This window comes from Trichechus manatus, unplaced genomic scaffold (genome assembly GCF_000243295.1).
Source record: "Trichechus manatus latirostris isolate Lorelei unplaced genomic scaffold, TriManLat1.0 scaffold00180, whole genome shotgun sequence".
In the NCBI taxonomy this organism is placed as follows: domain Eukaryota; kingdom Metazoa; phylum Chordata; class Mammalia; order Sirenia; family Trichechidae; genus Trichechus; species Trichechus manatus.
In genome coordinates, this window is record NW_004444116.1 from 1,243,671 (window position 1) to 1,267,086 (window position 23,416).

General features: G+C 40.8%; 1 protein-coding gene across 4 annotated transcripts in view; it reads left to right on the forward strand.

The window, feature by feature from the left end:
• Window positions 1-23,214, forward strand: part of LOC101358350 (zinc finger protein with KRAB and SCAN domains 8) — a 32,366-nt gene extending 9,152 nt beyond the window's left edge. Inside the window, exons 2-8 of one of the 4 annotated variants that reach the window (XM_023741406.1) lie at window positions 468-962; window positions 1,581-1,707; window positions 3,686-3,777; window positions 4,085-4,208; window positions 4,898-5,837; window positions 19,253-20,140; window positions 22,111-23,214. In XM_023741406.1, coding sequence (XP_023597174.1) covers window positions 546-962; window positions 1,581-1,707; window positions 3,686-3,777; window positions 4,085-4,208; window positions 4,898-5,837; window positions 19,253-19,928 — 2,376 coding nt within the window. In that variant the 5' untranslated portion in view covers window positions 468-545 and the 3' untranslated portion in view covers window positions 19,929-20,140; window positions 22,111-23,214. Of the gene's footprint in view, window positions 1-238; window positions 314-467; window positions 963-1,580; window positions 1,708-3,685; window positions 3,778-4,084; window positions 4,209-4,897; window positions 13,057-19,252; window positions 20,141-22,110 lie in introns of those variants that run through there. The other 3 variants (XM_023741404.1, XM_023741405.1, XM_004387055.2) reach the window with 3 other exon arrangements.
• Window positions 23,215-23,416: the final 202 nt, after the last annotated feature.

The following is a 23,416-nucleotide window of genomic DNA, read 5'->3' on the forward strand; positions in this document are numbered from 1 at the left end:
GGAATTTCCCTTCTATTCCTATTTTGTTGAGAGTTTTTATCATGAATGGGTATTGGACTTTGTCAAATGCCTTTTCTGCATTGATTGATAAGATCATGTGGTTCTTGTCTTTTGTTTTATTTATGTAATGGGTTACATTGATTGTTTTTCTAATGTTGAATAATCCCTGTATACCTAATATAAATCCCACTTGGTCATGGTGAATTATTTTTTTTGATATGTTGTTGAATTCTGTTAGCTAGAATTTCATTGAGGATTTTTGCGTGAAGATTTATTCCTTGGATAGATTTGGCATGGCAGAAAGGTTAAAGAGGTAAGAAGTTATTTCTAGGGTGTATTGGAAAGGATCACTTAAATGGCTGACCCATGAGGTTCATGCCATGGTAGGGAGTTTATTAAGGTATCTTGGTAAATTACTGTAACGTTTGACTTCCCTTAATACTGTTTGTCATTTTCTCATTTCTCAGAAGTACCCTTGGAAAGTTCTTCTCTGAGAAGATAAAGAAGGTAGTGGAAACAAGCCTCCTGAGCTTTTCCGGCCTTAAATGGCTACAGAAGCAAGAAAGCCTTCATCCCAATCCCCATCTGACCAAGCACCTGAAGAGGACCTTGTAATTGTCAAGGTAGAGGAAGATCATGGTTGGGATCAGGAATCTAATCTGCATGATAATAACCCTCCTGGCCAAGAGCTGTTCCGTGTGCGCTTCAGGCAGTTATGCTACCAGGAGACATTAGGACCCCGAGAAGCTCTGATCCAACTCCGGGCACTTTGCTATCAGTGGCTGAGGCCAGATTTGAACACCAAGGAGCAGATCCTGGAGCTGCTGGTGCTGGAACAGTTCTTGACCATCCTGCCTAAGGAGCTCCAGACTCTGGTTAAGGAACATCAGCTAGAGAGCGGAGAGGAGGTGGTGACCCTATTGGAGGATTTGGAAAGGCAGATTGATATACTAGGACGACCAGTAAGTAGAAGGAGGTGTGCATGCTGCAACTGTGAGAGTCCTAGAAGCTGGGTGGGGGGACATTGGCATCACAGTGGGAAAACAACTGCTGAGCATTGGTTTCTGTTGGATGAGAATAAAAGTAGTCACAGTTATAGTATGGTATGACTTGTATTTCTAGAGTATTGTATTTTTGTTAAAGGATATAAATGCATTTTTTATCCACTCAACTTCCCTACAACTGTATTATTCCCATTTGCCAGGGGCATCTAAGTAATTAAGGATAGATCTGAGGCCAGAATTTGGGTTTCTTGGTTCCTTATTAAAAGTTTTTTCCACTGAACAGCACTAGTTTAAGTTTTTGTTTGTCGTTCTCTGTGCTTTGGGAGCACAAAATACTGTTATTCCATGCAGCAGGGAGGGCATCAGCAGAAATCTTTTCCTTCACCACTGAGCAGAAACGATTCCTTTCTGTTCTACATGTTTGCATTCCTTACTACCCCTAGGAAGTAAGTGAGATTCTGCTTCTTCCTTTCCTCCAACATGTATCCCTGTAGGTGTACTCTTGATCCTCTTCTTACATTGTTTACTACAGCTCAGAGGAATTCCCTTATAATAAAGCTGTCCCATTGTTTCCAGGTTCCAGCTCGTGCACATGGACATAGGGTACTCTGGGAGGAGTCTGCAGCAGAGCCTCCCAGTACTCAGCTCCAACCTGTGGCAAGCCAGCACAAATCTCCAGACCCCCAAGGGCCACAAGAGAGAGGTGAGGAGCCAGATTTCATTGGTGATGAGGGGTAGAAATAAAGGAAAGGAAATAAAGTACATTTGGGATGCCTGTCTAGTTCCTAGAGAACAAGGAACTACAATGAGTGTTCATGTACCAGTCTCAAGATCTGGGTTTAAATGCTTATATAGGCACCAAATACAGACTGTCAGCCCCAGTAGTAAACAAATTAAAGAATTTGGAGATTTTTATGTGTTCACACATTTCTATTTTTCTATTACTCTGCTGTGTTTACAATGTAGGCTTTTTTGAGGTTTTGCTGGTGTCATTATACCATTTTAATTGTAAACATTTCAGTATGTGTTTCCTCAAACGGGCATTCTCAATAAATTCATAACATTTAGTAGATGTAACATTGATACAGTACTATTACTTAGTCCACAGTTCATACTCATATTTTGCCAGTTGCCCCAGCGTTCTTTTGGGCCAATAGTCCAATCCAGGATCACACACTGCAATTAGTTGTCCTGTCTCTTTAGTCTCCTTTAATTTGGAGTAGTTCCTTAGCCTTTCTTTATTTTTCATGATCTTGAACAGTACAGGTTAGTTATTTTGTGGAGTTGCCCTCAATTTGGGTTTGTCTGTTCTTTCCTCATGTTTAGATTCAGGTTGTACATATTCGGCGGGAACACCCCAGAGGCAATGCTGTGCCAGCAGGAATTTATCCTGTTATTAGTGGTTAACTTTGATGACTTTGTTAAAGTTATTCTTGCTGGGTAAATCCTTGTAAAGTTACTATTTTTCCTTTGTAATTAATAAGTTATTTGTGGAAAGATACTCTTGAGTGTATGTAAATGTACTACTTCTCATCAAACTTTTGTTACTTAAAGCTCTAGTTTTAACATCCTTTGATGATTCTTGACTGAACCAGTGATTATTAAGATGGTTATAAAATTGTGGTCATTCCATCTGTATTTATTAGTTGTTATTTGTTTTGTTTTTTTTTCATTGTAAGGGAGAGATTTCCTTCTCCATTTTATTTTATTATTCTATTTTATTAGTGTGGACCCACAATTTTAAATTTTATTTTATAAATATTTTGTTACTGTATTTATTTTGGAGCCCTGGTGGTGCAGTGGTTAATAGCTTGGCTGCTAACCAAAAGGTTGGCAGTTCGACTCCTCCAGCTGCTCCTTGGAAACCCAATGGGGCAGTTCTACTCTATCCTATAGGGTCGCTGTGAGTCAGAATCGACTCAATGGCAACGAGTTTGGTTTTTGGATATTTATTTTGATGCTTAAATTGTTTCCAATTTGGCCAGAGAAAGCCCCTCAGTCTGTTTCCTGTATCTTTTTGACATGTCCCCATCCTTTTTGCAGAATTCCCTTACATTCTTGCAGAGCAAGATGTTCCAGTCTCATCTTGTACTGTTTTTTTGTATTTTTTTATTTATGTAGTTTATTCTACGTAAATGGATCTTTAATATTTCTAAAAAGAAGCATAGAACATTTCAGTTGATAATATGGTTCTTGTCTAAAGTCCTAAGGCTTGTTTACTGAAATACAGTAGCCTATGATGATTTTGGTAATAAGCTGTCTGGTGTATATGGGAAGTAGATATTGGCAGCTAAGGTAGACATTTCAGAAAGGTAGTAAAGTTAATAGAGATAGATTGGTGCTCATACTCAGTTTGCCAAGAGATCAGAACCTAAAGAAATACAGTTCACAAGCACAAGTATAGAAATAGCTTTGGTGTTAGTGAAGAAATTGGAAAGGGATTCCTGTTAGGAGACTAGTACACTTTTTATTTTTGATAGTTAACTTCAGACTGAGTAGGACATAAGTGCAGATGTTTTGTGGACAACCGTAGGCACAGAGCCCAACATGTCAGCACTTCATGCACAAAATCTCTGGCATGCATATGTGCTAAAATATTAACAATTTTGGAATGAGTTAGTGTGTCTCCCATAGCCACAGGACAGGGCTGGTCTCATTCATAGCATCTTATCTCCTCTCAGCCACATCTGCTTCTCAGAGTCCTGTCCCTTCCCAGAAAAGAAACTCTGGAGACCAGGAGATGGCAGCTGCACTTCTCACAGCAGGGTTCCAGGTGAGCTGTGTTCCTTCTCACTGAAACTTGATAGCTCAGTTTGGCAATGTTTGTCTACCCCATGTCCAGACTGTCTGTAGCAGAACTTATCCAAGACTCACCCCAATTCTTTTTCATAGAGACAGATTGATCCTTGATTTTCCAATAAATCTGGTAGAGTTTTCTCTTCTTTCCAGCCAGTCAGATCCCTTTACACTGTGTGTTTCCTCCTCTTGAATCATGTCCTAACACTAGTGGATCTCTCTGACACTGTAGGTCTGTCTGTGGACAGTCCCAGTCCCTAAGTGGGAATCTTGTTTTATTTCAGACTTTGGAGAAGATCGAAGATATGGCTGTGTCCCTTATCCGAGAGGAGTGGCTTCTTGATCCAACACAGAGGGATCTGTGTAGAGATAACAGGACAGAGAACTACAGAAACATGTTCTCCCTGGGTAAGGAAAGCAATGGTAATTTAAACTTAATAAGGTTGTTTGTATGTTTAATTTTTTTATGTGTATGGTAGCTGTGGGCTTTCTGAAACACTGGGTTAGAGTTTAAACTCAAGGTCCCACAAGAGGATACAATGTTGAGTGTTCTTTAGGTCTAAAAGGAAAGTTTTTATTCTCCAATCTGGGGCTTACCTTACTGCTTGTAACTGGGTAGTACTCTGTTTGCCAGTTGGAAATTGACATCTCTCTAGTGCTCTGAGTTTACCTTTATTCTACTCTCAGTTTCCATACGATTCTTACACAGACTTTTCTCACTTAGGCCTATTGTATCTCCTTCTTTTAGTGACTCTTTGCGGCATTTGCCTGTTTTTATCCCACTCATTAGATCTTCAGTATTTCCATATTCCTTCCCACTCTCCAACTTCTACCTTTCCTCAGGTGATCCCTTTTCTACTTTTGTCTCCTTCTGATAACCCTGTTTTTTCATGGCACCTCTTCCCCAGTTTTCCTGTGGTACTTCTGCTTGACCTGCTCATACCTCCCTGTATTATGAAGCAATTTTGGAAACATATATAAGCTTTATGTTTACTTTATATGTTTTATTTTTCCCCTGTCTTCAATTTCTTTATCCTAACATAGAGAATAGGAAGTAACATTGACTTGTTATTTGTTTTATTACATTTTTATTTCAGGTGGTGAGACCAGGAATGAGAACAGGGAATTAGCTTCAAAACAGGTAATATCTGCTGGAATCCAGCCACATGGAGAGACAGCTGCCAAATGCAACGGGGATGTTATCGGGGGTCTTGAGCATGGAGAAGCCCAAGACCTTCTGGGCAGATTAGAAAGGCAGCGGGGAAATCCCACACAAGAGAGACGACATAAATGTGATGAATGTGGGAAGAGCTTTGCTCAGAGCTCAGGCCTTGTTCGACACTGGAGAATCCACACTGGGGAGAAACCCTATCAGTGTAACGTGTGTGGTAAAGCCTTCAGTTACAGGTCAGCCCTTCTTTCCCATCAGGATATCCACAACAAAGTAAAACGCTATCACTGTAAAGAGTGTGGCAAAGCCTTCAGTCAGAACACAGGCCTGATCCTGCACCAGAGAATCCATACTGGGGAGAAGCCGTATCAGTGCAATCAGTGTGGAAAGGCTTTCAGCCAGAGTGCGGGCCTCATTCTACACCAGAGAATCCACAGTGGGGAGAGGCCCTATGAATGTAATGAGTGTGGGAAAGCTTTCAGTCATAGCTCACACCTCATTGGACATCAGAGAATCCACACTGGGGAGAAGCCCTATGAGTGTGATGAGTGTGGGAAAACCTTCAGGCGGAGCTCACATCTTATTGGCCATCAGAGAAGCCACACTGGGGAGAAACCCTACAAATGCAATGAGTGTGGGAGGGCCTTCAGTCAGAAGTCAGGCCTTATTGAACATCAGAGAATCCACACTGGAGAAAGACCCTATAAATGTAAAGAATGTGGGAAAGCTTTCAATGGGAACACTGGCCTCATTCAACATCTGAGAATCCACACAGGGGAGAAGCCTTATCAATGTAATGAGTGCGGGAAAGCTTTTATTCAGAGGTCGAGTCTCATTCGACATCAGAGAATCCACAGTGGAGAAAAGTCTGAATCCATAGGAGTTTAGCAAAAGCTTCAGTCATAGTTTGAACATTATTTAGCACTAGTGACACCACATGCTGGTGAGAGATCTTTCTGTGTAGTAAAAAGGCAGAAAGTTTGTCACCATTACAACTTTAGTGTCAGAATCAGTACTGGTGGCAAAGTTAGAATAGGTCTTCAGTAGTTTGGGCCCGGTGCATTGATGCAGGTTGATTGGATTAACTAGTGGGAGGTGTCTGAGGAGTGAAGCTCCCAATGGCCTGATATATCCTGTAGAAACTTAAAATAGCATTAGCTGCTTGCCGTGGCTCAAGGCACTTAAGTCTGTCTTTTGGGTGAGTAGCTATAGTTTGGGGAGAGGCTGTTCCCTCCTAGCTCCTCTGCTTCTTCCCATGCTTTGTGACTCCTTTCTCCCATTTATTCCCCTGAAGGTGCCCTTGTGGCCTTCCTATGATCTAAGAGGCTTCTGTAGAGTTCTAAGCAGCAGCCTTTGTGTGAGACTTACATTTGTATTTAGCTTTCTAAGATCCTAGTTGTAGGGAAATTTTTACAGACATTTATGATTAAGTGTACATTTTATTTTATTCTAATTTTCCTTGTAGTTGGTGGAAATCCATATTTCCATGCAAACTCAGAATGCTGTATTTTTAACAGCACTCCAGCATTTTTCTTCATATATCACCTTCACTGACTCCACTGAGTCATTGAACATCTGTATCCTTCACCATTCCCAGTCCCAGTACCTGTGTCAGCAAAGGAAGTGGACGCATTAGTGATGGTTGTGGGAGTGATGCAGAGAAAGAGGTGAGTGGAGACTCAGCCCGGCTGCTCTTGAGCTTGGATGGTTATACCTTTGGTGACTTCTGACTCTCCTTTCCACGTCCCCACTATAAGCCATGGTACAAATAGATAATTGCACCATCCTATTTATGGCATCACACGGGAGAAAGAGAAGACGGAGGTGCTTAAAGAAGACATTAAAATCCATGCAAAGAATATCCCACTATAGTACTGCTCTCTCAGGTTCCTGTCAGCCTGCACAAACCACCTGACTGGATTTTCTGTCACTCTTGTCATTACCCTGGACCCACTTCCAGAGATGGCCTTAGCATCTCATTCATCATTCTCTGTTCTGTTTCTTGCCATTACCATTATAACTTTATTATCCACAGAGATAATCTGTCAAACATCTTACCTCAAATTCCTCATTCTTCTAAATTCTGGTGAACTCCATCTGTAATCTGTGTCTGTAATTTACCAGCAAAGATACACTATGAATCTCATCATCACCAGGTACTATATTTCATCTTGGAGGCTTTCAGTATACCAAAGGCTACTGTATAAAGTGATGAAGCTGGTTTAAAGTAACACACCAGAACTATGCATCCAAAAATGGGTTGCCCTTTAAAATTGGGCAGTTCTAGCACTATTTATTTGGAATACTGCCAGAATTCCTTGTTTCATAAACAATACAAGAAAAGTAGTTCTATAACTCTTGAGTCAGATCTCATTTTTAACTGTTTGATTACTCACTTTTTCACCAGACTTGGAATCGAGTAGCTTTTGGTTATTTTCAAAATCAAATCCACTCTCAAAATTGAAATTGATTCTGTTAAGCACATTCAGAAGAATATGATATAGGTTCTGAAGAAAATTCCAAGAGAAGTAACCCAATTTCACATTGTGACTGTATGGGACAGCACTTATTAATCATGCTATTTTATGATTGGTGTTTTTAAAAATCAGTCATGAAATTTTATATCATAGAGAGCCACAATTTGGATCATAAGCTGGTTCCCTGTAACATCCCTCTCATCCCCATCTTGACCATTAAGATGAACTTCAATGTTACCTGTTTGATTAAGCCATTGGTACTCAGCTGTGACTTGTAATTCTTGGTAAACTTTTTCAAAATATTTCTTTCTATTATCCTTCATTTTCTTACCTCTTGTTCTTTTTTTTTGACCTATAGATTACGATTCCTAATTCCCTTGTACTTGAAATTTGAAGAAACCAGAAACAAATCTAGTTGTCTCTAGATCTTTGCTATCCTGCTTCATTTGTGCCTTACCCTCTGTAAGATAACTTCTGCCTGGGGCTGGTGCTACCTTGTGTGCACATATTACATAGAATGGGTACGTTGTCAGAGGGAGAATACACGCGTGCATGTGCTCATACATATATACAGGCGTGTGCATACTTCAGAAGAGCATTTGTCTTCAATTCCTATAAAAGTTATTTTAGCAGAGCAACATTGAAATGAGTATAGATGTACTAGCTAATGTCTCTTTAGAGATCAGTACCCAGAGTACCGTGTAGCCAGATTACTTAAATCTCAAAATTATCAAGATTCTGATAGAAATTCAGAGAAAGGAAATCAAGAATATGACCAGAAAGATTAGTGTTATCCTGAGGTGAATGTGAGAAAAGACTATAACTTGAAAGAACTATCAAGGCTGATTCAGCACATGTATAGAAATAGATAAGTAGGATAAAACAGTAGAACAAGGCTGTAGTTTCTTTCAGGGCATAAGTAGAAGTTTATTCATGGTCCCTGGTTCTCACTCTTGGCGTTAGAATAGCATTGATGAGACCTTGTTTTGAGCCCCTAACTATATAAATGGTTCAAATTTTATTTTACCTAAACATACATGCATTAAGCTCCTTTATCCTACAGGATTTTTTTTCTTTTTTTTTTTTTTGGCTCCTAATCTGAAATGAACTATTCACCAGCTACTTTCTTCTGTCGTCTTCAGCTTCGTGCTTTAGGACCTGGTATGATGAGGTGGTTCTTCCACAACTCTTGCCATCTAGCACAATCCTAGGACAGTTATCTTAGGAACAAGGTTTTATCTATGGAACAAGGTTTCAGTGCTAGAATGTGGTGGCTAATTCCCATAAGGAGAAAATATTTTTGCTCTTAGTTCTGAAGCTCCAGATAATGATAATTGTAATAAACCAAACCCACTGCCACTGAGTCAATCCTGACTCAAAGCGACCCTATAGGACAGAGTAGAACTGCCCTATAGGGTTTCCAAGGAGCAGCTGGTGCATTCAAACTGCCAACCTTTTGGTTAGCAGCAGCCAAGCTCTTAACCGACATTTATTGAGCACCTACTGTGTGCCAAGCCCTAGGTTAAACATTTCTCATGCTTATGATAAATATTATTCTCATTTCATAGATGAGGAAACTAAGGCTTAGAGAGTTGAGAGAGTCACACAGCTGGTAAGTGATAGAGTAAGGATTCTAACCTACACAGTCTGATTCTAGAGCCTGTGCTCTTGACCACTGTCCTGTACTATCTCTAATGAACACTCTAACCCTGGCCAGCTGTTTTAAAAATATGTATCCCGGGTCATAAGAGGTACAGGGGAAGAGAATGTATAATACAGTGCAACTCCATTAGAATTACTGGAAAATTGGTTGAAAATGCCATTTGGGGTTATAATTACATCTTCAAATGTTGATACTTTTTATGTTTTGGTAGTATTAGAAAGCTAAATTGTACAAATAAAACATGTTTAAAAGAGTAACTGGGAACAGAAAGCAATAACTTACAGATTCAAATATATTTTTCTCTAAACTGCCCAAGGGAAAGTAGAATTGTAGATAGACATGAAATATTAATGTACCAAGGCAGGCAGATGAACAGTTAGTATGACAATACTAAGTTCATCTACAGTATAAAATGTGAAAAACCTTCAACCTCATTGCCCATTTCTAACTACCATTCTGTTTCTCCCCTATCATTACTGTTTTTTCAACCCCATTTCCTCATTAATCTATCCTTAAAACTTTTCCTCATTGGAGTTCATAACCAGCACTCTTCTGAAATGTCCTTAGAATCGTCAGTGGAAGAATTTTAAGGCCTTTTCCTAATTGTTAACCTTCTTGATCTCTAAATATTTCATACTGTTCAGTTCCCCTTACATCTCAGGAATTCTCCTTTGGGATGTGGGATCCTTTTAGGTCCTTTTTCTCCAATGTCTGGCATTTCTTCATTGATCTTTTTTCTCTTTCCCACTGAGAATAATCCCCATGTCTTAATTTTATTCACTACTTTTTCTGTATTCACTTTTATTTATCCATTTTTATTGGTTGCACTTACCTTCTGTATTTGAGTAACTTAATATTTCCTGCCTTATGGATCATCTTGAGACCTGTAGAATTTTCCACAGGTACCTATACAACTTGGTATTTGAAAAATGAACTCATCACTCTACTTCCCCAGGCCTCATTTGCCTTTTAAATAGGTATCATTGCTTAACTTATTTACTCTGAACAGAATTTATTATTACAATCTTGGAGTTGTCTTTTCATCTTTTGTGCCTTCCACTCACTATGTCCAGAATCTTGCTAAACTGATCCAATTCTTAGTCATTCTCCTTGAGGCTAGATCTTTTACATTTGTCCCATCCCCTTGTTGCCCTCCTTGCAGATCCCCATCAGCTGAGATCCAGGTTATTGTAATTCTTTATTTCCAGTTTCCTTACTCTCAGGATCCTCATCTTGCATACAGCTTCCAACATGATCATTCTCTCTCAAGAACGCCTACCAAATAATTCCTGTTAGAACAGTAGTATGCCAAGTTCTCCATTGCATTGCTCTCCATGCTTAATCTTCCTGAACACTCATAACACTGTAGCATAGTCACTTTGATTCATCATGTTCAAACTTCCTACGGCCTTCCACTGTTGTCTTACAAGTCTTTGCCTCTGTGCCTTTCTCATGCCGTTCCTTTTGCTTAAGGATTGCTCTTTGGTGCCAGCTCATGTTCATCGCTCCCTTCAAAGCTTAGCTTCCTTTATATCTTCTAAGTGAGCTCTCCCATACTGACTTCACCTCCCTTTTTCTGTGCTGCCTTAGCACTTACCTTTTTACTTTTTGTTGTACTGTGGTCCATGCACTTACTATATGTTGCTTTGTAATTATTTTCTAGTATTCTGTATTGTTTTACATTTGTATTTATTTCTGAAATTAAATTGTAAGCTCCTTGAGAGCAGGAGTAAGAACTTTTACGTTTGTATCTCTGTGCCCTATAGTGCCTAGTATAATGCTGAGCACACAGTAGGCATTTAATAAATGTTTGTTGAATTATTGTGTGGATTATTTATAGTGTTATCTACAGAAATTTTTTAAGCTGTTTTCAAGGATGTATGTATCTTCCTGCCACTTTGTGCATTCAAAAAGTAAAGACATATTTCTAAAGAGTATAGTATGTACAACTAAGAATAAGGCCAAAAAGTCCAACAGTATAAGAATATGGGTGAGAAGCTGAAATACGAAGCTCTTAATTTGTTTGACCGGACTTATTTATTGGGAAAGAAAGAAAATAGGAAACAAGACTACTGTGTTAAAATTATAATTGCAAAAGTGCTTGAGAATAGGCTTTTGTGTCTGGGGTTAGATCCTTGGTTCCTAACTGGAGAAGTGTGGCAATATCTGGAGACATTGTTGGTTGTCCCATCAGTGGGGCAGGGTGCTACTGGCCTCTAGAGTGGTTAGAGGCCAGGGATGCTGCTAAACATCCTGCAGTGCACAGGGCAGACCCCCAACAAAGAATTATCCTACCCCAAATGTCAGTAGTGCTGAGATTGAGAAACCCTGGTTTAGAGATGAAAAACTAGCTTTACAATTAGAAAAATTACCTATGCCAGGCTTTAAGAGAATCCTAAATGTGTATGTATTTTGTGGTTTGTGTGATTATAAAAGAAAGCCTTAATGTTTGGAGTTCACACCAGAATGTCAGTGATAATGGAACTAGGCACAATAAAATTGTTGCTGTTCTAAGATTGCTTTGAACTTCAGATCTACCACCATTTCTGTGCCAATGGAAGGTGTTGGAAGAGTACATGTCTAGTTTCAGCCTACCGTATTTTGGTGTCTTGCCTTAGCTTCCAGAGTAAAACACTGGAGATTGTCTTTAGCAGGGGGGCTTTAACTTTGTGATCTAAGATTTCGCTTTGGGGACAACACATGACCCTACACAGTCCCTTGAGCAGCCACTAGACAATAATTACCAGCTCACTAAGGATACCACAAGCCACCGTGTTGTTAGATTGCTGAGTAAAACCCATTTCTACTTCCAACATTTTTAACATGTTAAAATCCTAGTTAGACAGCTATGTAGGGAGAAATGTGATTTCCTAAATTAGTTTAAAAATGGACCTTTAAAAACAGTAGTCTGCCAGCCAGTACACCTCATGTACAGCCACCACCCTGCTGTCACTGGAGGCTCTGTGTTGCTTTGAAGCTGAACAGGTGTCGGCAAAGCTTCCATACTAAGACAGACTAGGAAGAAGGGCCTGGCTATCTGCTTCCTAAATCAGCCAATGAAGACCGTATGAATCACAACAGTCTGATCCACAGCTGATCATGGAAATGGTACAGGATCAAGCAGCATTTTATTTCATCGTGTATGGAGTTGCTGTGAGTTGGGAGCAGCGGCATCTAACAACTGGTCTTGTGTAGCTCAAGTAGTACTTTGGCTTTTGGAAGGATTAACCCAAGTTGAAAAATAAGTTTAAATGTGTAACACACTAAAGAAAGAACTGCATTGCTCTGTTGTATTTAATTATTCATAGTCTATAGAATGCTAGATTTAGAAGTAACTTTGAGATTGTTTAAATCCATTACTCCGTAAATGGAGGCCCAGAGGCCACAGGGCTTGCGCTAACAAGTTAGTGGTACAGGTGGAAATAGAATCCAGGTTTCTTAAGGCTTTGCCCACTTCTTTTTTGGCTGGTTACTCCCTCAAGTCTGACTCTTGTTATTGTACGTTCTTAATTCGTGCCCTGCCATGGGATGGGCTCATTTTTTGTTCCTCCAACTGTAATGTCTCACTTCAGAAATAACTCCTTTTATGGGATGTGTCCAGACCAGTATACTGAATGTGCGGTCTTGAGTTAAATTTTTCCATAAATGACAGTAGTTGGTGAGATTTTGCACGAGGGTAGTCGTGTTTTGAAAGCCCTGCCCTTGTGTCTGGTTCCTAATCAAGAGAGCACACAGCGTTGGCTTTTAAATCCCTAATAATAAAGACCAGAGCTCCTGCGGCCTGGTGGGTCCGTTTTAGGGATCCTTTGGGCCCATACTAGAAATGTGGCCTTTACCCAGCTGCTGTCTAAATGCCAAGATTCAAGGGTAGCCCTACCCTGGGTGAAACTTCAGAAAGCAAAAAAAATCCCTGGGTGAGGTGGGAAACTGGAGCCTTGGGAATGACCCCAGGGTTGAGGGACTTTCCGGCATGAGTGAGTGGAGGCGGAGCCCCAAGCAGCGACCTCCACCCCACACCTGGGGCGAAACCACACCCCACCCGAATATCTCCAAGCGCCTGGCCCGCCCCGGAAGGTCTGAGAAAGACTTCCGTCCCACGGGACGGCCTTGAAGCTGGTTGCCGACCTCTAGCGGCGTTGAATGCGCCTTGCGCAATTCAGCCTCTCTACCACCTCTGTTTTGGTGAGCCCTGGTGGAGCGTGTGCAAGGCACCCGGGAGGGGCCGCTCCACTAAAGTGGTGGATATTCCGCCCAGATGCAACTTCCCGGGAAGGGCTTTCCCGCGCCGTTCAGTGCTGCTGAGGTCCAGAGTTGGAATTGCTTTCCTCAGGATTACAACTCTGATCTTTGCTGCTGATTTCAGAGTTTGAGTCACAACTACAACGTGCGGCCCTGGTGTGTCTGGTGTCAGCTCGCCTTTGCAAACAAAAGGGGGATCTGTGTATAATAGGAAATAAGTATTAGGGGCTCTTAAGTTTTAGGAAAGGCTTCGCCTTCCAGATCCACTGGAGCCCATGACCTTTTGAATGTAGAGTAGACCTCTGTGTTTCACCTTGGCAATAAATGATCTCCTTTTTTCTTGGGAGTCACTTTTTCACCCAGACCAAGGCCAGAGCCACCTTCCAGCAACCGTGATGCTGTTGTCTTATGGTATTATCTTTCCCCGCCCTCATTTCGCCCTCCCTCAGTGCTCAGAGGCTATGGCAGAGAGATGTCGTGTGACACGGTATGTGATTAGTCAGGCCTTCTATGCAAATTAGTCCCTTATTTGACATTGCCTTTTTTTTTTACTCCTGTAACCCGCAGTAGTTTGAGTAACAGCTATGGCAGTCTTTCCTTTTTGTTTGAGTAAAACAATGTTTCTTTTACAAAAGTGTTCCTGGAGAAGAGGCCCTCAAAAGGAATTTTCCTGAATCACAGAATACAAGCAAGCTGCACGGCTACATCTTTAGAGGAGTTGCTTTTGCTGGGCCCGAGGATTCTGTTACTAGAAAACCGTCTCGCCAGAAACGCTCTGAGCTGGCTCCAGCAGCTCAGTTGACAATGACTGAGGCCAAACATGCCCACCAAGGAGAATTTCCCCAGCCATCCTGCCTGAGAAGCACCAGGCCTGGGTTTGGGGGCAGCATGAGGGGTAGGGGGGCAGTGGCTAAGGTGGACGATCTGGAGAGGGAGTTGGATGAACTTGGACAGCAGATGGGAAGGGAGAGGTATTTATCAAACATCTCAAAACTTTTAATCTCTTTGGGATTCTTCCTCTCTCCTTTTTCCTACTTTTTAGGCATGTAAGGCTGAAGCAAGGAGCTCTGGTGGCACAAACAGTTAAGTACTTGGCTTCTAACTGAAAGATTCGCGGTTCAAACTCACCTGGCACCTCTGAGACAGAATGACCTGGCAATCTGCTTCTTTAAGGATTACAGCCAAGAAAATCCTATCTGGCAGTTTTACTTTGTCATATGGAGTCACTATGAGTTGAAATTGACTCAATAGCACCTGACATCAATGACAAATCTGAAGCCAGACTACCTGTGATTTTGACCAAATCTCTTAACCTCTCTTTACTTCTGTTTCTTCATCTGTAAAACAATGATAATAAAAGCACCTACCTAAATTGTTATGAGGATTACATGAATAGTACCAGGCACACAGGAAGCGCTATCTAGGTGTTTGTTGTAATTATTTCTTTTTCTTCTTACCTGCCTGGGGCTGTCCGGTTCTCTTTTTACATTGATTCCTTCATAAGTCCATGTATTTAATTTTTTCCAACTCTTGCACACAGCAACTAATCTGGCAAGAAATGCTAACTCTGGGAGCAGAAGAAGAATCACTGTCTCTTCAGCTCCCGCCCAGGGATACACTGCTGAAATGCCCTTCCCACTACAGGAGAGTTGTGTTAGATTGTTCTGTGGTCTTTTGGAGGTTCTGAAAGGAAGGGACCTAGGGAGAATTAAAAAAAAAAAAAAAAAAAAATTTTTTTTTCTTCTTAATAGGATCAAGGTGTGTCTTTATGAATATTTATCAGAGTCTGATTATGTCCAGAGTAAGGCTGGCAGGAGGGCATCCAGCTCAGCTCTACTGTTGCCATGTTTACTACCTGTTGTGTAAGGTATAAGTTGTAATATTTTTAACTTTTTTTTATCTTTGACTTTCATTGTAAAGTGTTTTTTCTTTCTTGGTTTATTTGTTTTACTTTACAGAAGTTTTGATTCTTTTTGTGTGAGTCAAATTTGTCAGTCTTTTCATTTATGGCCTTTGGATTCTGGGTTATAATTAGAAAGGTCTTCCTTACTTTGAGGTTATAAAAGACTTCTTCCACATTTTCCTCTAATACTTTCATGGTTTCATTTATAACATTTACAACTTTGATATACTTGTAATTTATCCCAGTATACAGTGTGAGGTGGGAGTCAAATTTAATGTTTTTCCGGGTGATTACTCAGTTCTCCCCAAAACATTTATTGAAGCATATATTTATCCTTTCCGATTGATTTCCTATCTTTATTATTCTAAATTTCTGCACGTGATTATGTCTATTTCTAGACTTTCTATTCTGTCCTACTTATCTGCCAACCTCATTCACCAGTACCAGACTGTTTAATTAAATGTGTTTAACATCCTTTAGGGTAAGCATCGCTTCATTACCCTTCTTTTTCAGAGTTTTTACAGGCAGTCTTGCTTATTTATTTTTCCATGTGAACTTTAAAATCTACTTCTAAAAAGTTGGTAATTTTATTGGAATAGTATTAAATTTACAATTTAATTTAGAGATTACTCCCTGAGTGTTAAGTCACAAGGTGGCTCGCCTGGGAGGCAGTTGGAAGGAGTTGGGACTGAGTCTGACCTAGGTTGAAATTTCATCTCTGCTATTTTATCACTTGTCTGACCTCGAAATATTCTCAGTTTTCTTATATGTGAGAGGAAGACTGTCATCTGTCCTAGAGGATTAAAGGAAATAAAAAGTGTAAAATGCCTTCTTCGGAGTAAATGGAACCCCTTCACAAACTGCTCAGGTCGTCAGCTCACGAACCACTGAGAGGGGGAACCTCCGGAATCCTAGAGCGGACTGCCAAGGGCCCAGGGGCGAAATCCGCGGAAGTCGCCCCCTCTAGGCCGAGCGCGACCCTGAGTTAGACGGTCCAACCGTAGTTTCCCGGGTGAGCTGTCTCCTGTTTTTCTACTAGGGGTTTGAGTGCGCTCGAGGGCGAACTGCCGCGGAGGAGGGGGATTCTATGTGCTGTGCCACGTCGCCTCATATCTGCTCTCGACACAGCCCTTTTACTGCTTTCCACCCTTGGCCGTCCCTCCCCTCTTCCATCGCCTTCCTTACACTCATCCCCCTCTTCTTTCCTCCACTTCCCCATTTTTCCTTTCCCTCCCCTCTTCCCTCCCTGCCCCTTGCTACCCAGGCAGTGCCGACGCTCCAAAAACTCGGAGAGTGGATGGCAGAGGTGGGAGGGGTTCTGCGGCCGAGAGTTCCACCGGCCACTCCTGTGCTGGGTCCCTGGCTGCGTCTTTTGAGACTGGGGAGGACTCTTGATCACAGAGGTGACCCTGCCTCGCTTTTCTGACGGGGCTGATGTTCGGGAGGGGCGAGATGGAAGAGACCTTATTTTCTCTTGACTCTGAGTCCTCAGCTCTTATTTGCCTTGTGAGCTTGATAGACGCTTGACGATTTCATTTTGGTGTTCTTGAAATAGTCTCATTTTGCCCTAAAGAAAAAGTTAGCTTAGCTGAATGCTTTAGTTGTGAAAGCTCATTTCTTTTAGTATCTGTATTGCATTTCGCCACTGTATCCAAACCTTTTCTTTTTTTCTTTTTCTGTTTGAAAGATGAGAACATGTTAACCCACACGCATCTGATGACTTCTCAGGAAAGTACTTCATACATCTCAATAGCCTTGTTTAGATAATTTATTCTGGAAAATATGTATACATATTTTTTATTCTTTGTGCTTATCTGAAAATATCAGCAGTTTGGGGCTGTAAGGAGATGCATTAAGGGAAAAGAAGGCACATGGGGCAGGGACTGGAAAGGATAATTCCAGTGTGGGCAAGCTGCAGATCGAATGGGATTTGGGGAGGACTAGCGTTCTGCATGTGTTGGTAATAAGGGCAGAGCAACTTACACCACATTATTCCATGGTAACCATGTTTCTGGACTCTGTGGCATGAGGAGTTCATGTGTATCTGACCATTGTATTGAGTGTGTCCTTTTTGGTGTTGCCAAGGACCTACAATTTGGAGAAACCTACATTAGAACGTTATTACTCAGAAATGATAAAGCTCCCAAGCCATGAAGGGCACAACGTCTGCGTGACTACTAACATCATACTTATTTGTAGGGGACCCTCTTCCCTAACTGGAGCAAGGAAATCAGAGGCTTAAAAAAAAGACATGAGGAGAAAGAAAGCAGAATACAGTGGAATGCTAGGCAGCTGTCAAAAAAGATGAGGAAGATTTCTATGGATGGCTAGCCTATTGTGAAGTGAAAAGAGCAAGATAACAATATATAGTGTAAGAAAGTCCGGAGAGTGACAAAAACACGTCTGTATTGGAAACTAATTAAAGTGGTTACCTACAGGCTGCAGAAAATTGAGAGGATCAGGGTGGAAATAAGACTTCTTAATGTATATTTTATTAGATTGTTTTGTCTTTTGAATTGTGTATTATCCAAAAATATGAAACAATTTTAAATAAACTTTTAATTTTAGAATAGTTGAGATTTACAGAAAATAGTACAGAGAGTTCCCATATATCCCATGCTCAGATTCCCTTATTATTAAAGTTTTTCATTAGTGTGGTACATTTAATCACAACTAATGAACTAATATTGATATGTTATTATTAACTAAAGTTCATACTTATTCAGATTTTCTTTTTACCTAATGGCCTTTTTCTGTTTCAGGATCCTATCCAGGAGACACATTACATTTAGGTGTCGTGTCTTCTTAGGCTTATCTTGGCTATGACAATTTCTCAGACTTTCCTTGTTTTTGATGACCTTGACAGTTTTGAGGAATACTGATCAGTATTTTGTAGACTGTTCCTCAACTATGGTTTCTCATTTTTTTCATGGTTAGACTGAGGTTATAGGCTTTGGGGAGGAAGCTCACAGAGGTTAAGTGCCATCTCATGATGTCATATCAAGGATCAACTTGACTTATCACTGTTGAAACAAACAATTTGTAAAAAGAAAAAAAAGACAAGGATGATTAGTATAATTTGGGTTTGGAGAAAAATTAAATCAAGTTTGGAGATGGAATTGGGTTTGTTAGAGCTGGGATTTCCAGAGGATAATAGTGGCAGCAATCCATCAAGTTCTTCACACGTTGGTCTGAATTATAAAGATGGAATGGGCTCCCTTTGGGGAGGTGAAGGGTCTCCTCTGTCACAGTTCCAGAGGAGACAAAGCATCTCTGTTTCTAAGATACTGTTTATCATAGCAACAGCACCTGCAGCAATAGTAGTGACTTAGAAATGGGCAAAGCTTCTTTTATCCCCATGTCTCTATTTCAGCCCAAAGAGTGTGGACTGCTGTGAGTAGTAAGATATACCTGTCAATATCAGTAATTATCTGTTTGTTCTGCCTCCTCCATTCCCATATTCCCTTCTTCTACTATCTACAAATCTCTTTAATTCCTGTCTTGTTTCCCAAATAAGTATGATAAGAGTCTTCTAAGAAGGAGCTATATGTTGTCTTTGTATGTATTTATATCCAGTTTCTGTTTTTTAGATATCTTTATAGAGAGTGGATTTAAATAACCATTTGAGTTAGGCATTCATTCCAGTAGTTCTGTGATGTTATTGTGTCGTGGTACAGATTAGATGAAAACATTTAATCTGGGTGTCATGTGACTGGGCTTACTGGCCATGTTTGAGATTCCTAGTAACTCTCTCTGCATCACGTATTGCTTTGGCAGCAGAGAAAAACCACATTTGAAAATCTGTTTATTGTTTTAGGAATCAAGGCTAGAGGTGTGAACAGCTTATCAGCTCCGAAGGAGGATTTTTGTAAGGATGGTCCCACACCAGAAGGTCCCCAGCACATATAATGGGGATACTTTGCAGGTTCCTGGGTATGAAAAAGCCTCTCAATATGAGGACCAGTTAGACAATCATGAGGGCAGGCCCACAGAAGAAAGAAGGTATAAATGTATTGAGTGTGGGAAGAAGTTTACCCAGAGCTCAGTCCTTGTTCGACATCAGAGAATACATACTGGAGAGAAACCTTATGAGTGTGATCATTGTGGAAAGTCCTTCAGTGTGCGCTCAACCCTCACCGTGCATGAAAGAATCCACGCTGGCAAGAAACCCTATACTTGTAATGAGTGTAGGAAAGCCTTCAGTGTGAGGGCACTCCTGATTATACATCAGAGGATACATAATGGAGAGAAACCCTATGAATGTAACGAGTGTGCTAAAGCGTTTAGTGTAAGCTCAGACCTTACCAAACATCAAAGAATCCACACTGGTGAGAAACCTTATGAATGTGATGAGTGTGGGAAAGCCTTCAATGTGAGTTCAGCCCAGATCAAACATCAGAGAGTCTACACAGGAGAGAAGCCATATGAGTCTAAGGAGTGTGGGAAGGCCTTCTACATGAACTCAGCCCTTATTAACCACCAGAGGATTCGCTCAGGAGAAAAACGCTATGAGTGTGGAGAGTGTGGGAAAGCATTCAGCCGGATCTCAACCCTTATTCACCTCCAGAGAATCCATACTGAAGAGAACCCATATGAATGTGGGAAAGCTTTCCATGGGAGCTCTAATCTTACTAAACACCAGAGAATACATGCCAAAAGGAAGTGTCATCAGTGATTTATGTAGTGAAGATATGCCAAAGATCTTTTTTCCATATCAGAAGTTTCCACCAAAAGAAGGGCATGATAAAAGTTAATGCCTTAATTGACACTTGGTCTCTTGGAATATTGAAGAAGTGAGAAGTCACTAAAAAGGGACTCCATCAACATAATCACTGACTAAGGCTCTAAAATCACATCTGCTTCTGAAAATAGTTTTATAACTGTAAGGTAAACCGTTTTAAAATTATATACCATTATGTAGTTGGTGTTGGTTAAGTAAGAGCAAACTTCATTAATTCAAGCATTGTTTTTATTTCTCTGAGTTGTCATTCTTTTAATGCACAAGGTTTTGTTTTTCTGTTTTTGTTTGGTGGTTGTTGCTACCAGTATTATAGTGAAAAATAATTAAATTTTGAGATTGGAAATAATGTTGGTTGGTCAGACAGGAACCACATATCCTTATTGAATCTGGCATTACTGAAGTATTATTCTTCCTTTCTTTGTCCTTTGCACTCAGGGATGATTACATGGATTTGTGACCTTTTGGCAGAAGATGTTGTTAGGTGCTGTCGAGTCAGTTCCGACTATAGCAACCCCGTGTATAATAGAACGAAACACTGCCCGGTCCTGCAGCATCCTCACAGTCGTTGCTATGTTTTAGCCTATAGTTGCAGCAACTATGTGAATCCGTCTTCTTGAGGGTCTTCTTGTCTTTCACTGACCCTTTACTTTACCAAGCATGATGTCCTCCAGGGACTGATCCCTCCTGATAACATGTCCAAAGTATGTGAAATGAAGTCTTGCCACCCTCACTTCTAAGGAGCATTCTGGCTGTACTTCTTCCAAGAGAGGTTTGTTCGTTCTTCTGGCAGTCCATGGTATATTCAGTATTTTTTGCCAACACCATAATTCAAAGACATCAGTTCTTCTTCAGTCTTCGTTATTCATTGTCCAGATTTAGGTCTTTTTAGGTAGGAATCCCAATAGATAATTATTCAAAATTCTTGTTTACTCAGCTCCAGGCTTTTTGGCTTATTGACCTAATAATCCTCTCAACTTGACTGAGCTTCCTGAAGTAAAACTAACAAACCTCCCAAGGAGTTTCAGGTGCTTCTGATCCTTGCATTTAGTGTTTCTCAGAGTGTGGTGTGGCATATGCAAAGGTATAAGAATGGGACAAACTTGGGGAACCGTTGTGGAGTTGGGGTTGGCAGTGGTTTAGGATGACTTTCATGGATCTGTTTGAATGACTCAGATTTGAAAGGTGGTAGAAGCTTAATGAGCTACATTTGGAGAATGTCTTTGCTAGGTCTGTGGGAATCTCAGTAGAGCTATTCACCAGACAGTTTCCTAATTTCCGAATCCAAACCCCCAACCCTGAAACCCAAACTCCTATATGTTCACATGTGAAACTCAGGAGAAAGTTCTGAACATAAAAATTACTTTGTTATTATTTTTTATTTTAATTGATTTCTGACCCCTGGGTAACAGGCCTACAGTTCTTTTGATCCCTGAAATTTATTCATGTGAGATTCAAGATGACCACCAAATTAATAGCAGTTGCAGATTTTTTTGGTCCACGCTGTAGACAGGCAGGGACACTCTTTGTGAAGGTGAAATGGGTGTCCATTCCTCAGAGTAGCATCTTTTTTACAAAAGGATGCACAGTTTCCCTGAGTCCTCCTGTCAGCACTTCAGGCAGGTCAGCTGTAAGAGACACTGGACCCTCTGAAGCTCTGAGCCAACTTGTGCTGTCAGACACCGAGGTCATAGAGGCATATGAAGAAGCACATCATGAAGCCTCTGGTATTGAGGTAATGCCTACCACACATTGGTCCAAGTTGTTTTAGACCTGGCCTAGATATGGGGCTGAAGAAGAAAGTCATGGTCGTGGAGCCTAGGTGAGATAGGACATCCATCAGTCAGGGCATGGAGCTTGTTAGAGAAATTAAGGCACATACTTAGAAGCTGAAGTGAAGGGCCTTGGGAAATCACCAGGAAGTTCTCCCTTTGCTGTACTGGGTTAAAAGTGTGAATTCCTTTTGCCCTACTTCCTCCTCCTTTTGGCAATTGAAGAAAATTGTGTTTTCTCCTTGTTCTGCTCTGGAGGGAGGTCTCTGTCACCCCGTTTGTGTGCTCTTCAGTGTTTGTAATGTTTACTTCTCTAATCCTAGCCAGCTATGTTGGTTTGTTCCTAGGATGAAAGTTTGAAGACAGAGTCTTCTGGATGAAGATAACCCACTGAAGTGATGCTATATCCCGTTCTAAACCAGTACAACTGTGAATCCCAAGCAGTGAATGGTGAGTATTCTGAAGACTTTAGAAGGAGCAATATTTTGGAAAGAGCAGTTCTTTTGCTGGAGAGAATTCAGTTTTATGAGATCAAGATACATTTGCTCTGGTTGTTCCTTGCTAAGCCCAAATTAAGGTATTATTATCTGTATTTCTAGGTACTAGAAATGCAAAGATAAATGAGAAAAGCAGCCTACTCTCAAAGGGCTCACAGTCCAGTTGGGGAAAGGGAGTAGATAGAGAACAGTAACTATAACCACAGGGTTTATAGAGTGCTTTGCACTGAAGAAGGTGTGACAGCTTCTCATGAACAGACTGGAAAGGCTTCAGAGGAGGGAGAAACCTTAGAGAAAGAATGAGTTCGTGAACCACATAAAAAAGAACGAAAGAAGGTACAGTGGAACTAGCATGTGAAAAAGCATTGTGCATACAGAGGGGGGAAAAGAAGTTTTCAGTGAGTGGTCATAGAATGCGCATACAGAAGTAGTAATATGAAACTGGAGAAAGACAATTTGCTGTGCTAAGAAGCATGAAACATTTTCTAGACTAATGTTTTCAAACACTTTGTACAGTAAGAAGTGCATTTTGATTGTAACTCAGTGTACCACAGTTGGAAGAGAGTCCTCCTTGGGCCTCTTGCTCTCCTTTGTGTCTTGCTGAGTGTGCCAACACTACATCATGGCCCTGACTATTCTTTTACCCAGGTCACTTCTCAGGGTTGTTTATGCAGCTGGTAACCTTGAGTGTTGAGGTAACATCTCCTCTTGCCCCATAGCGTTTTCTTGGCTGTGATCTTTACGGAAGCAGATCACCCGGTCTTTCTTTTACTGCTTGCTTATTGGCCATTTAGTGTTCTTTTGGAAAGTTCTTGTTCAAGTCTTGTATGTGCTGTAGGAATTATTTACATACTCTGGATATGAGCTCTTTTCACTGGGATGCAAATATCAGGGCTTCAAACCAGTTCATTTCGGTTTGATAACCCACCCCCACACCCAAAGAATTTTTTTTTTCCACTCCAGGTATACTGAATCAGAATCTACAGTTTAACAAGTTCCCTAGGTGAGTCGTATGTATACATAAGAATCAGCTGGAGATCTTGTTAAATTGTATATTCTGAGTCAGTTTATCTGGGGTAGAAATGCAGATTCTCACCGGTTCAAAGCCCTGGCAAGTATCATCTTCAATTCTCTGGCTTCCCGTTTTACTCTCTTA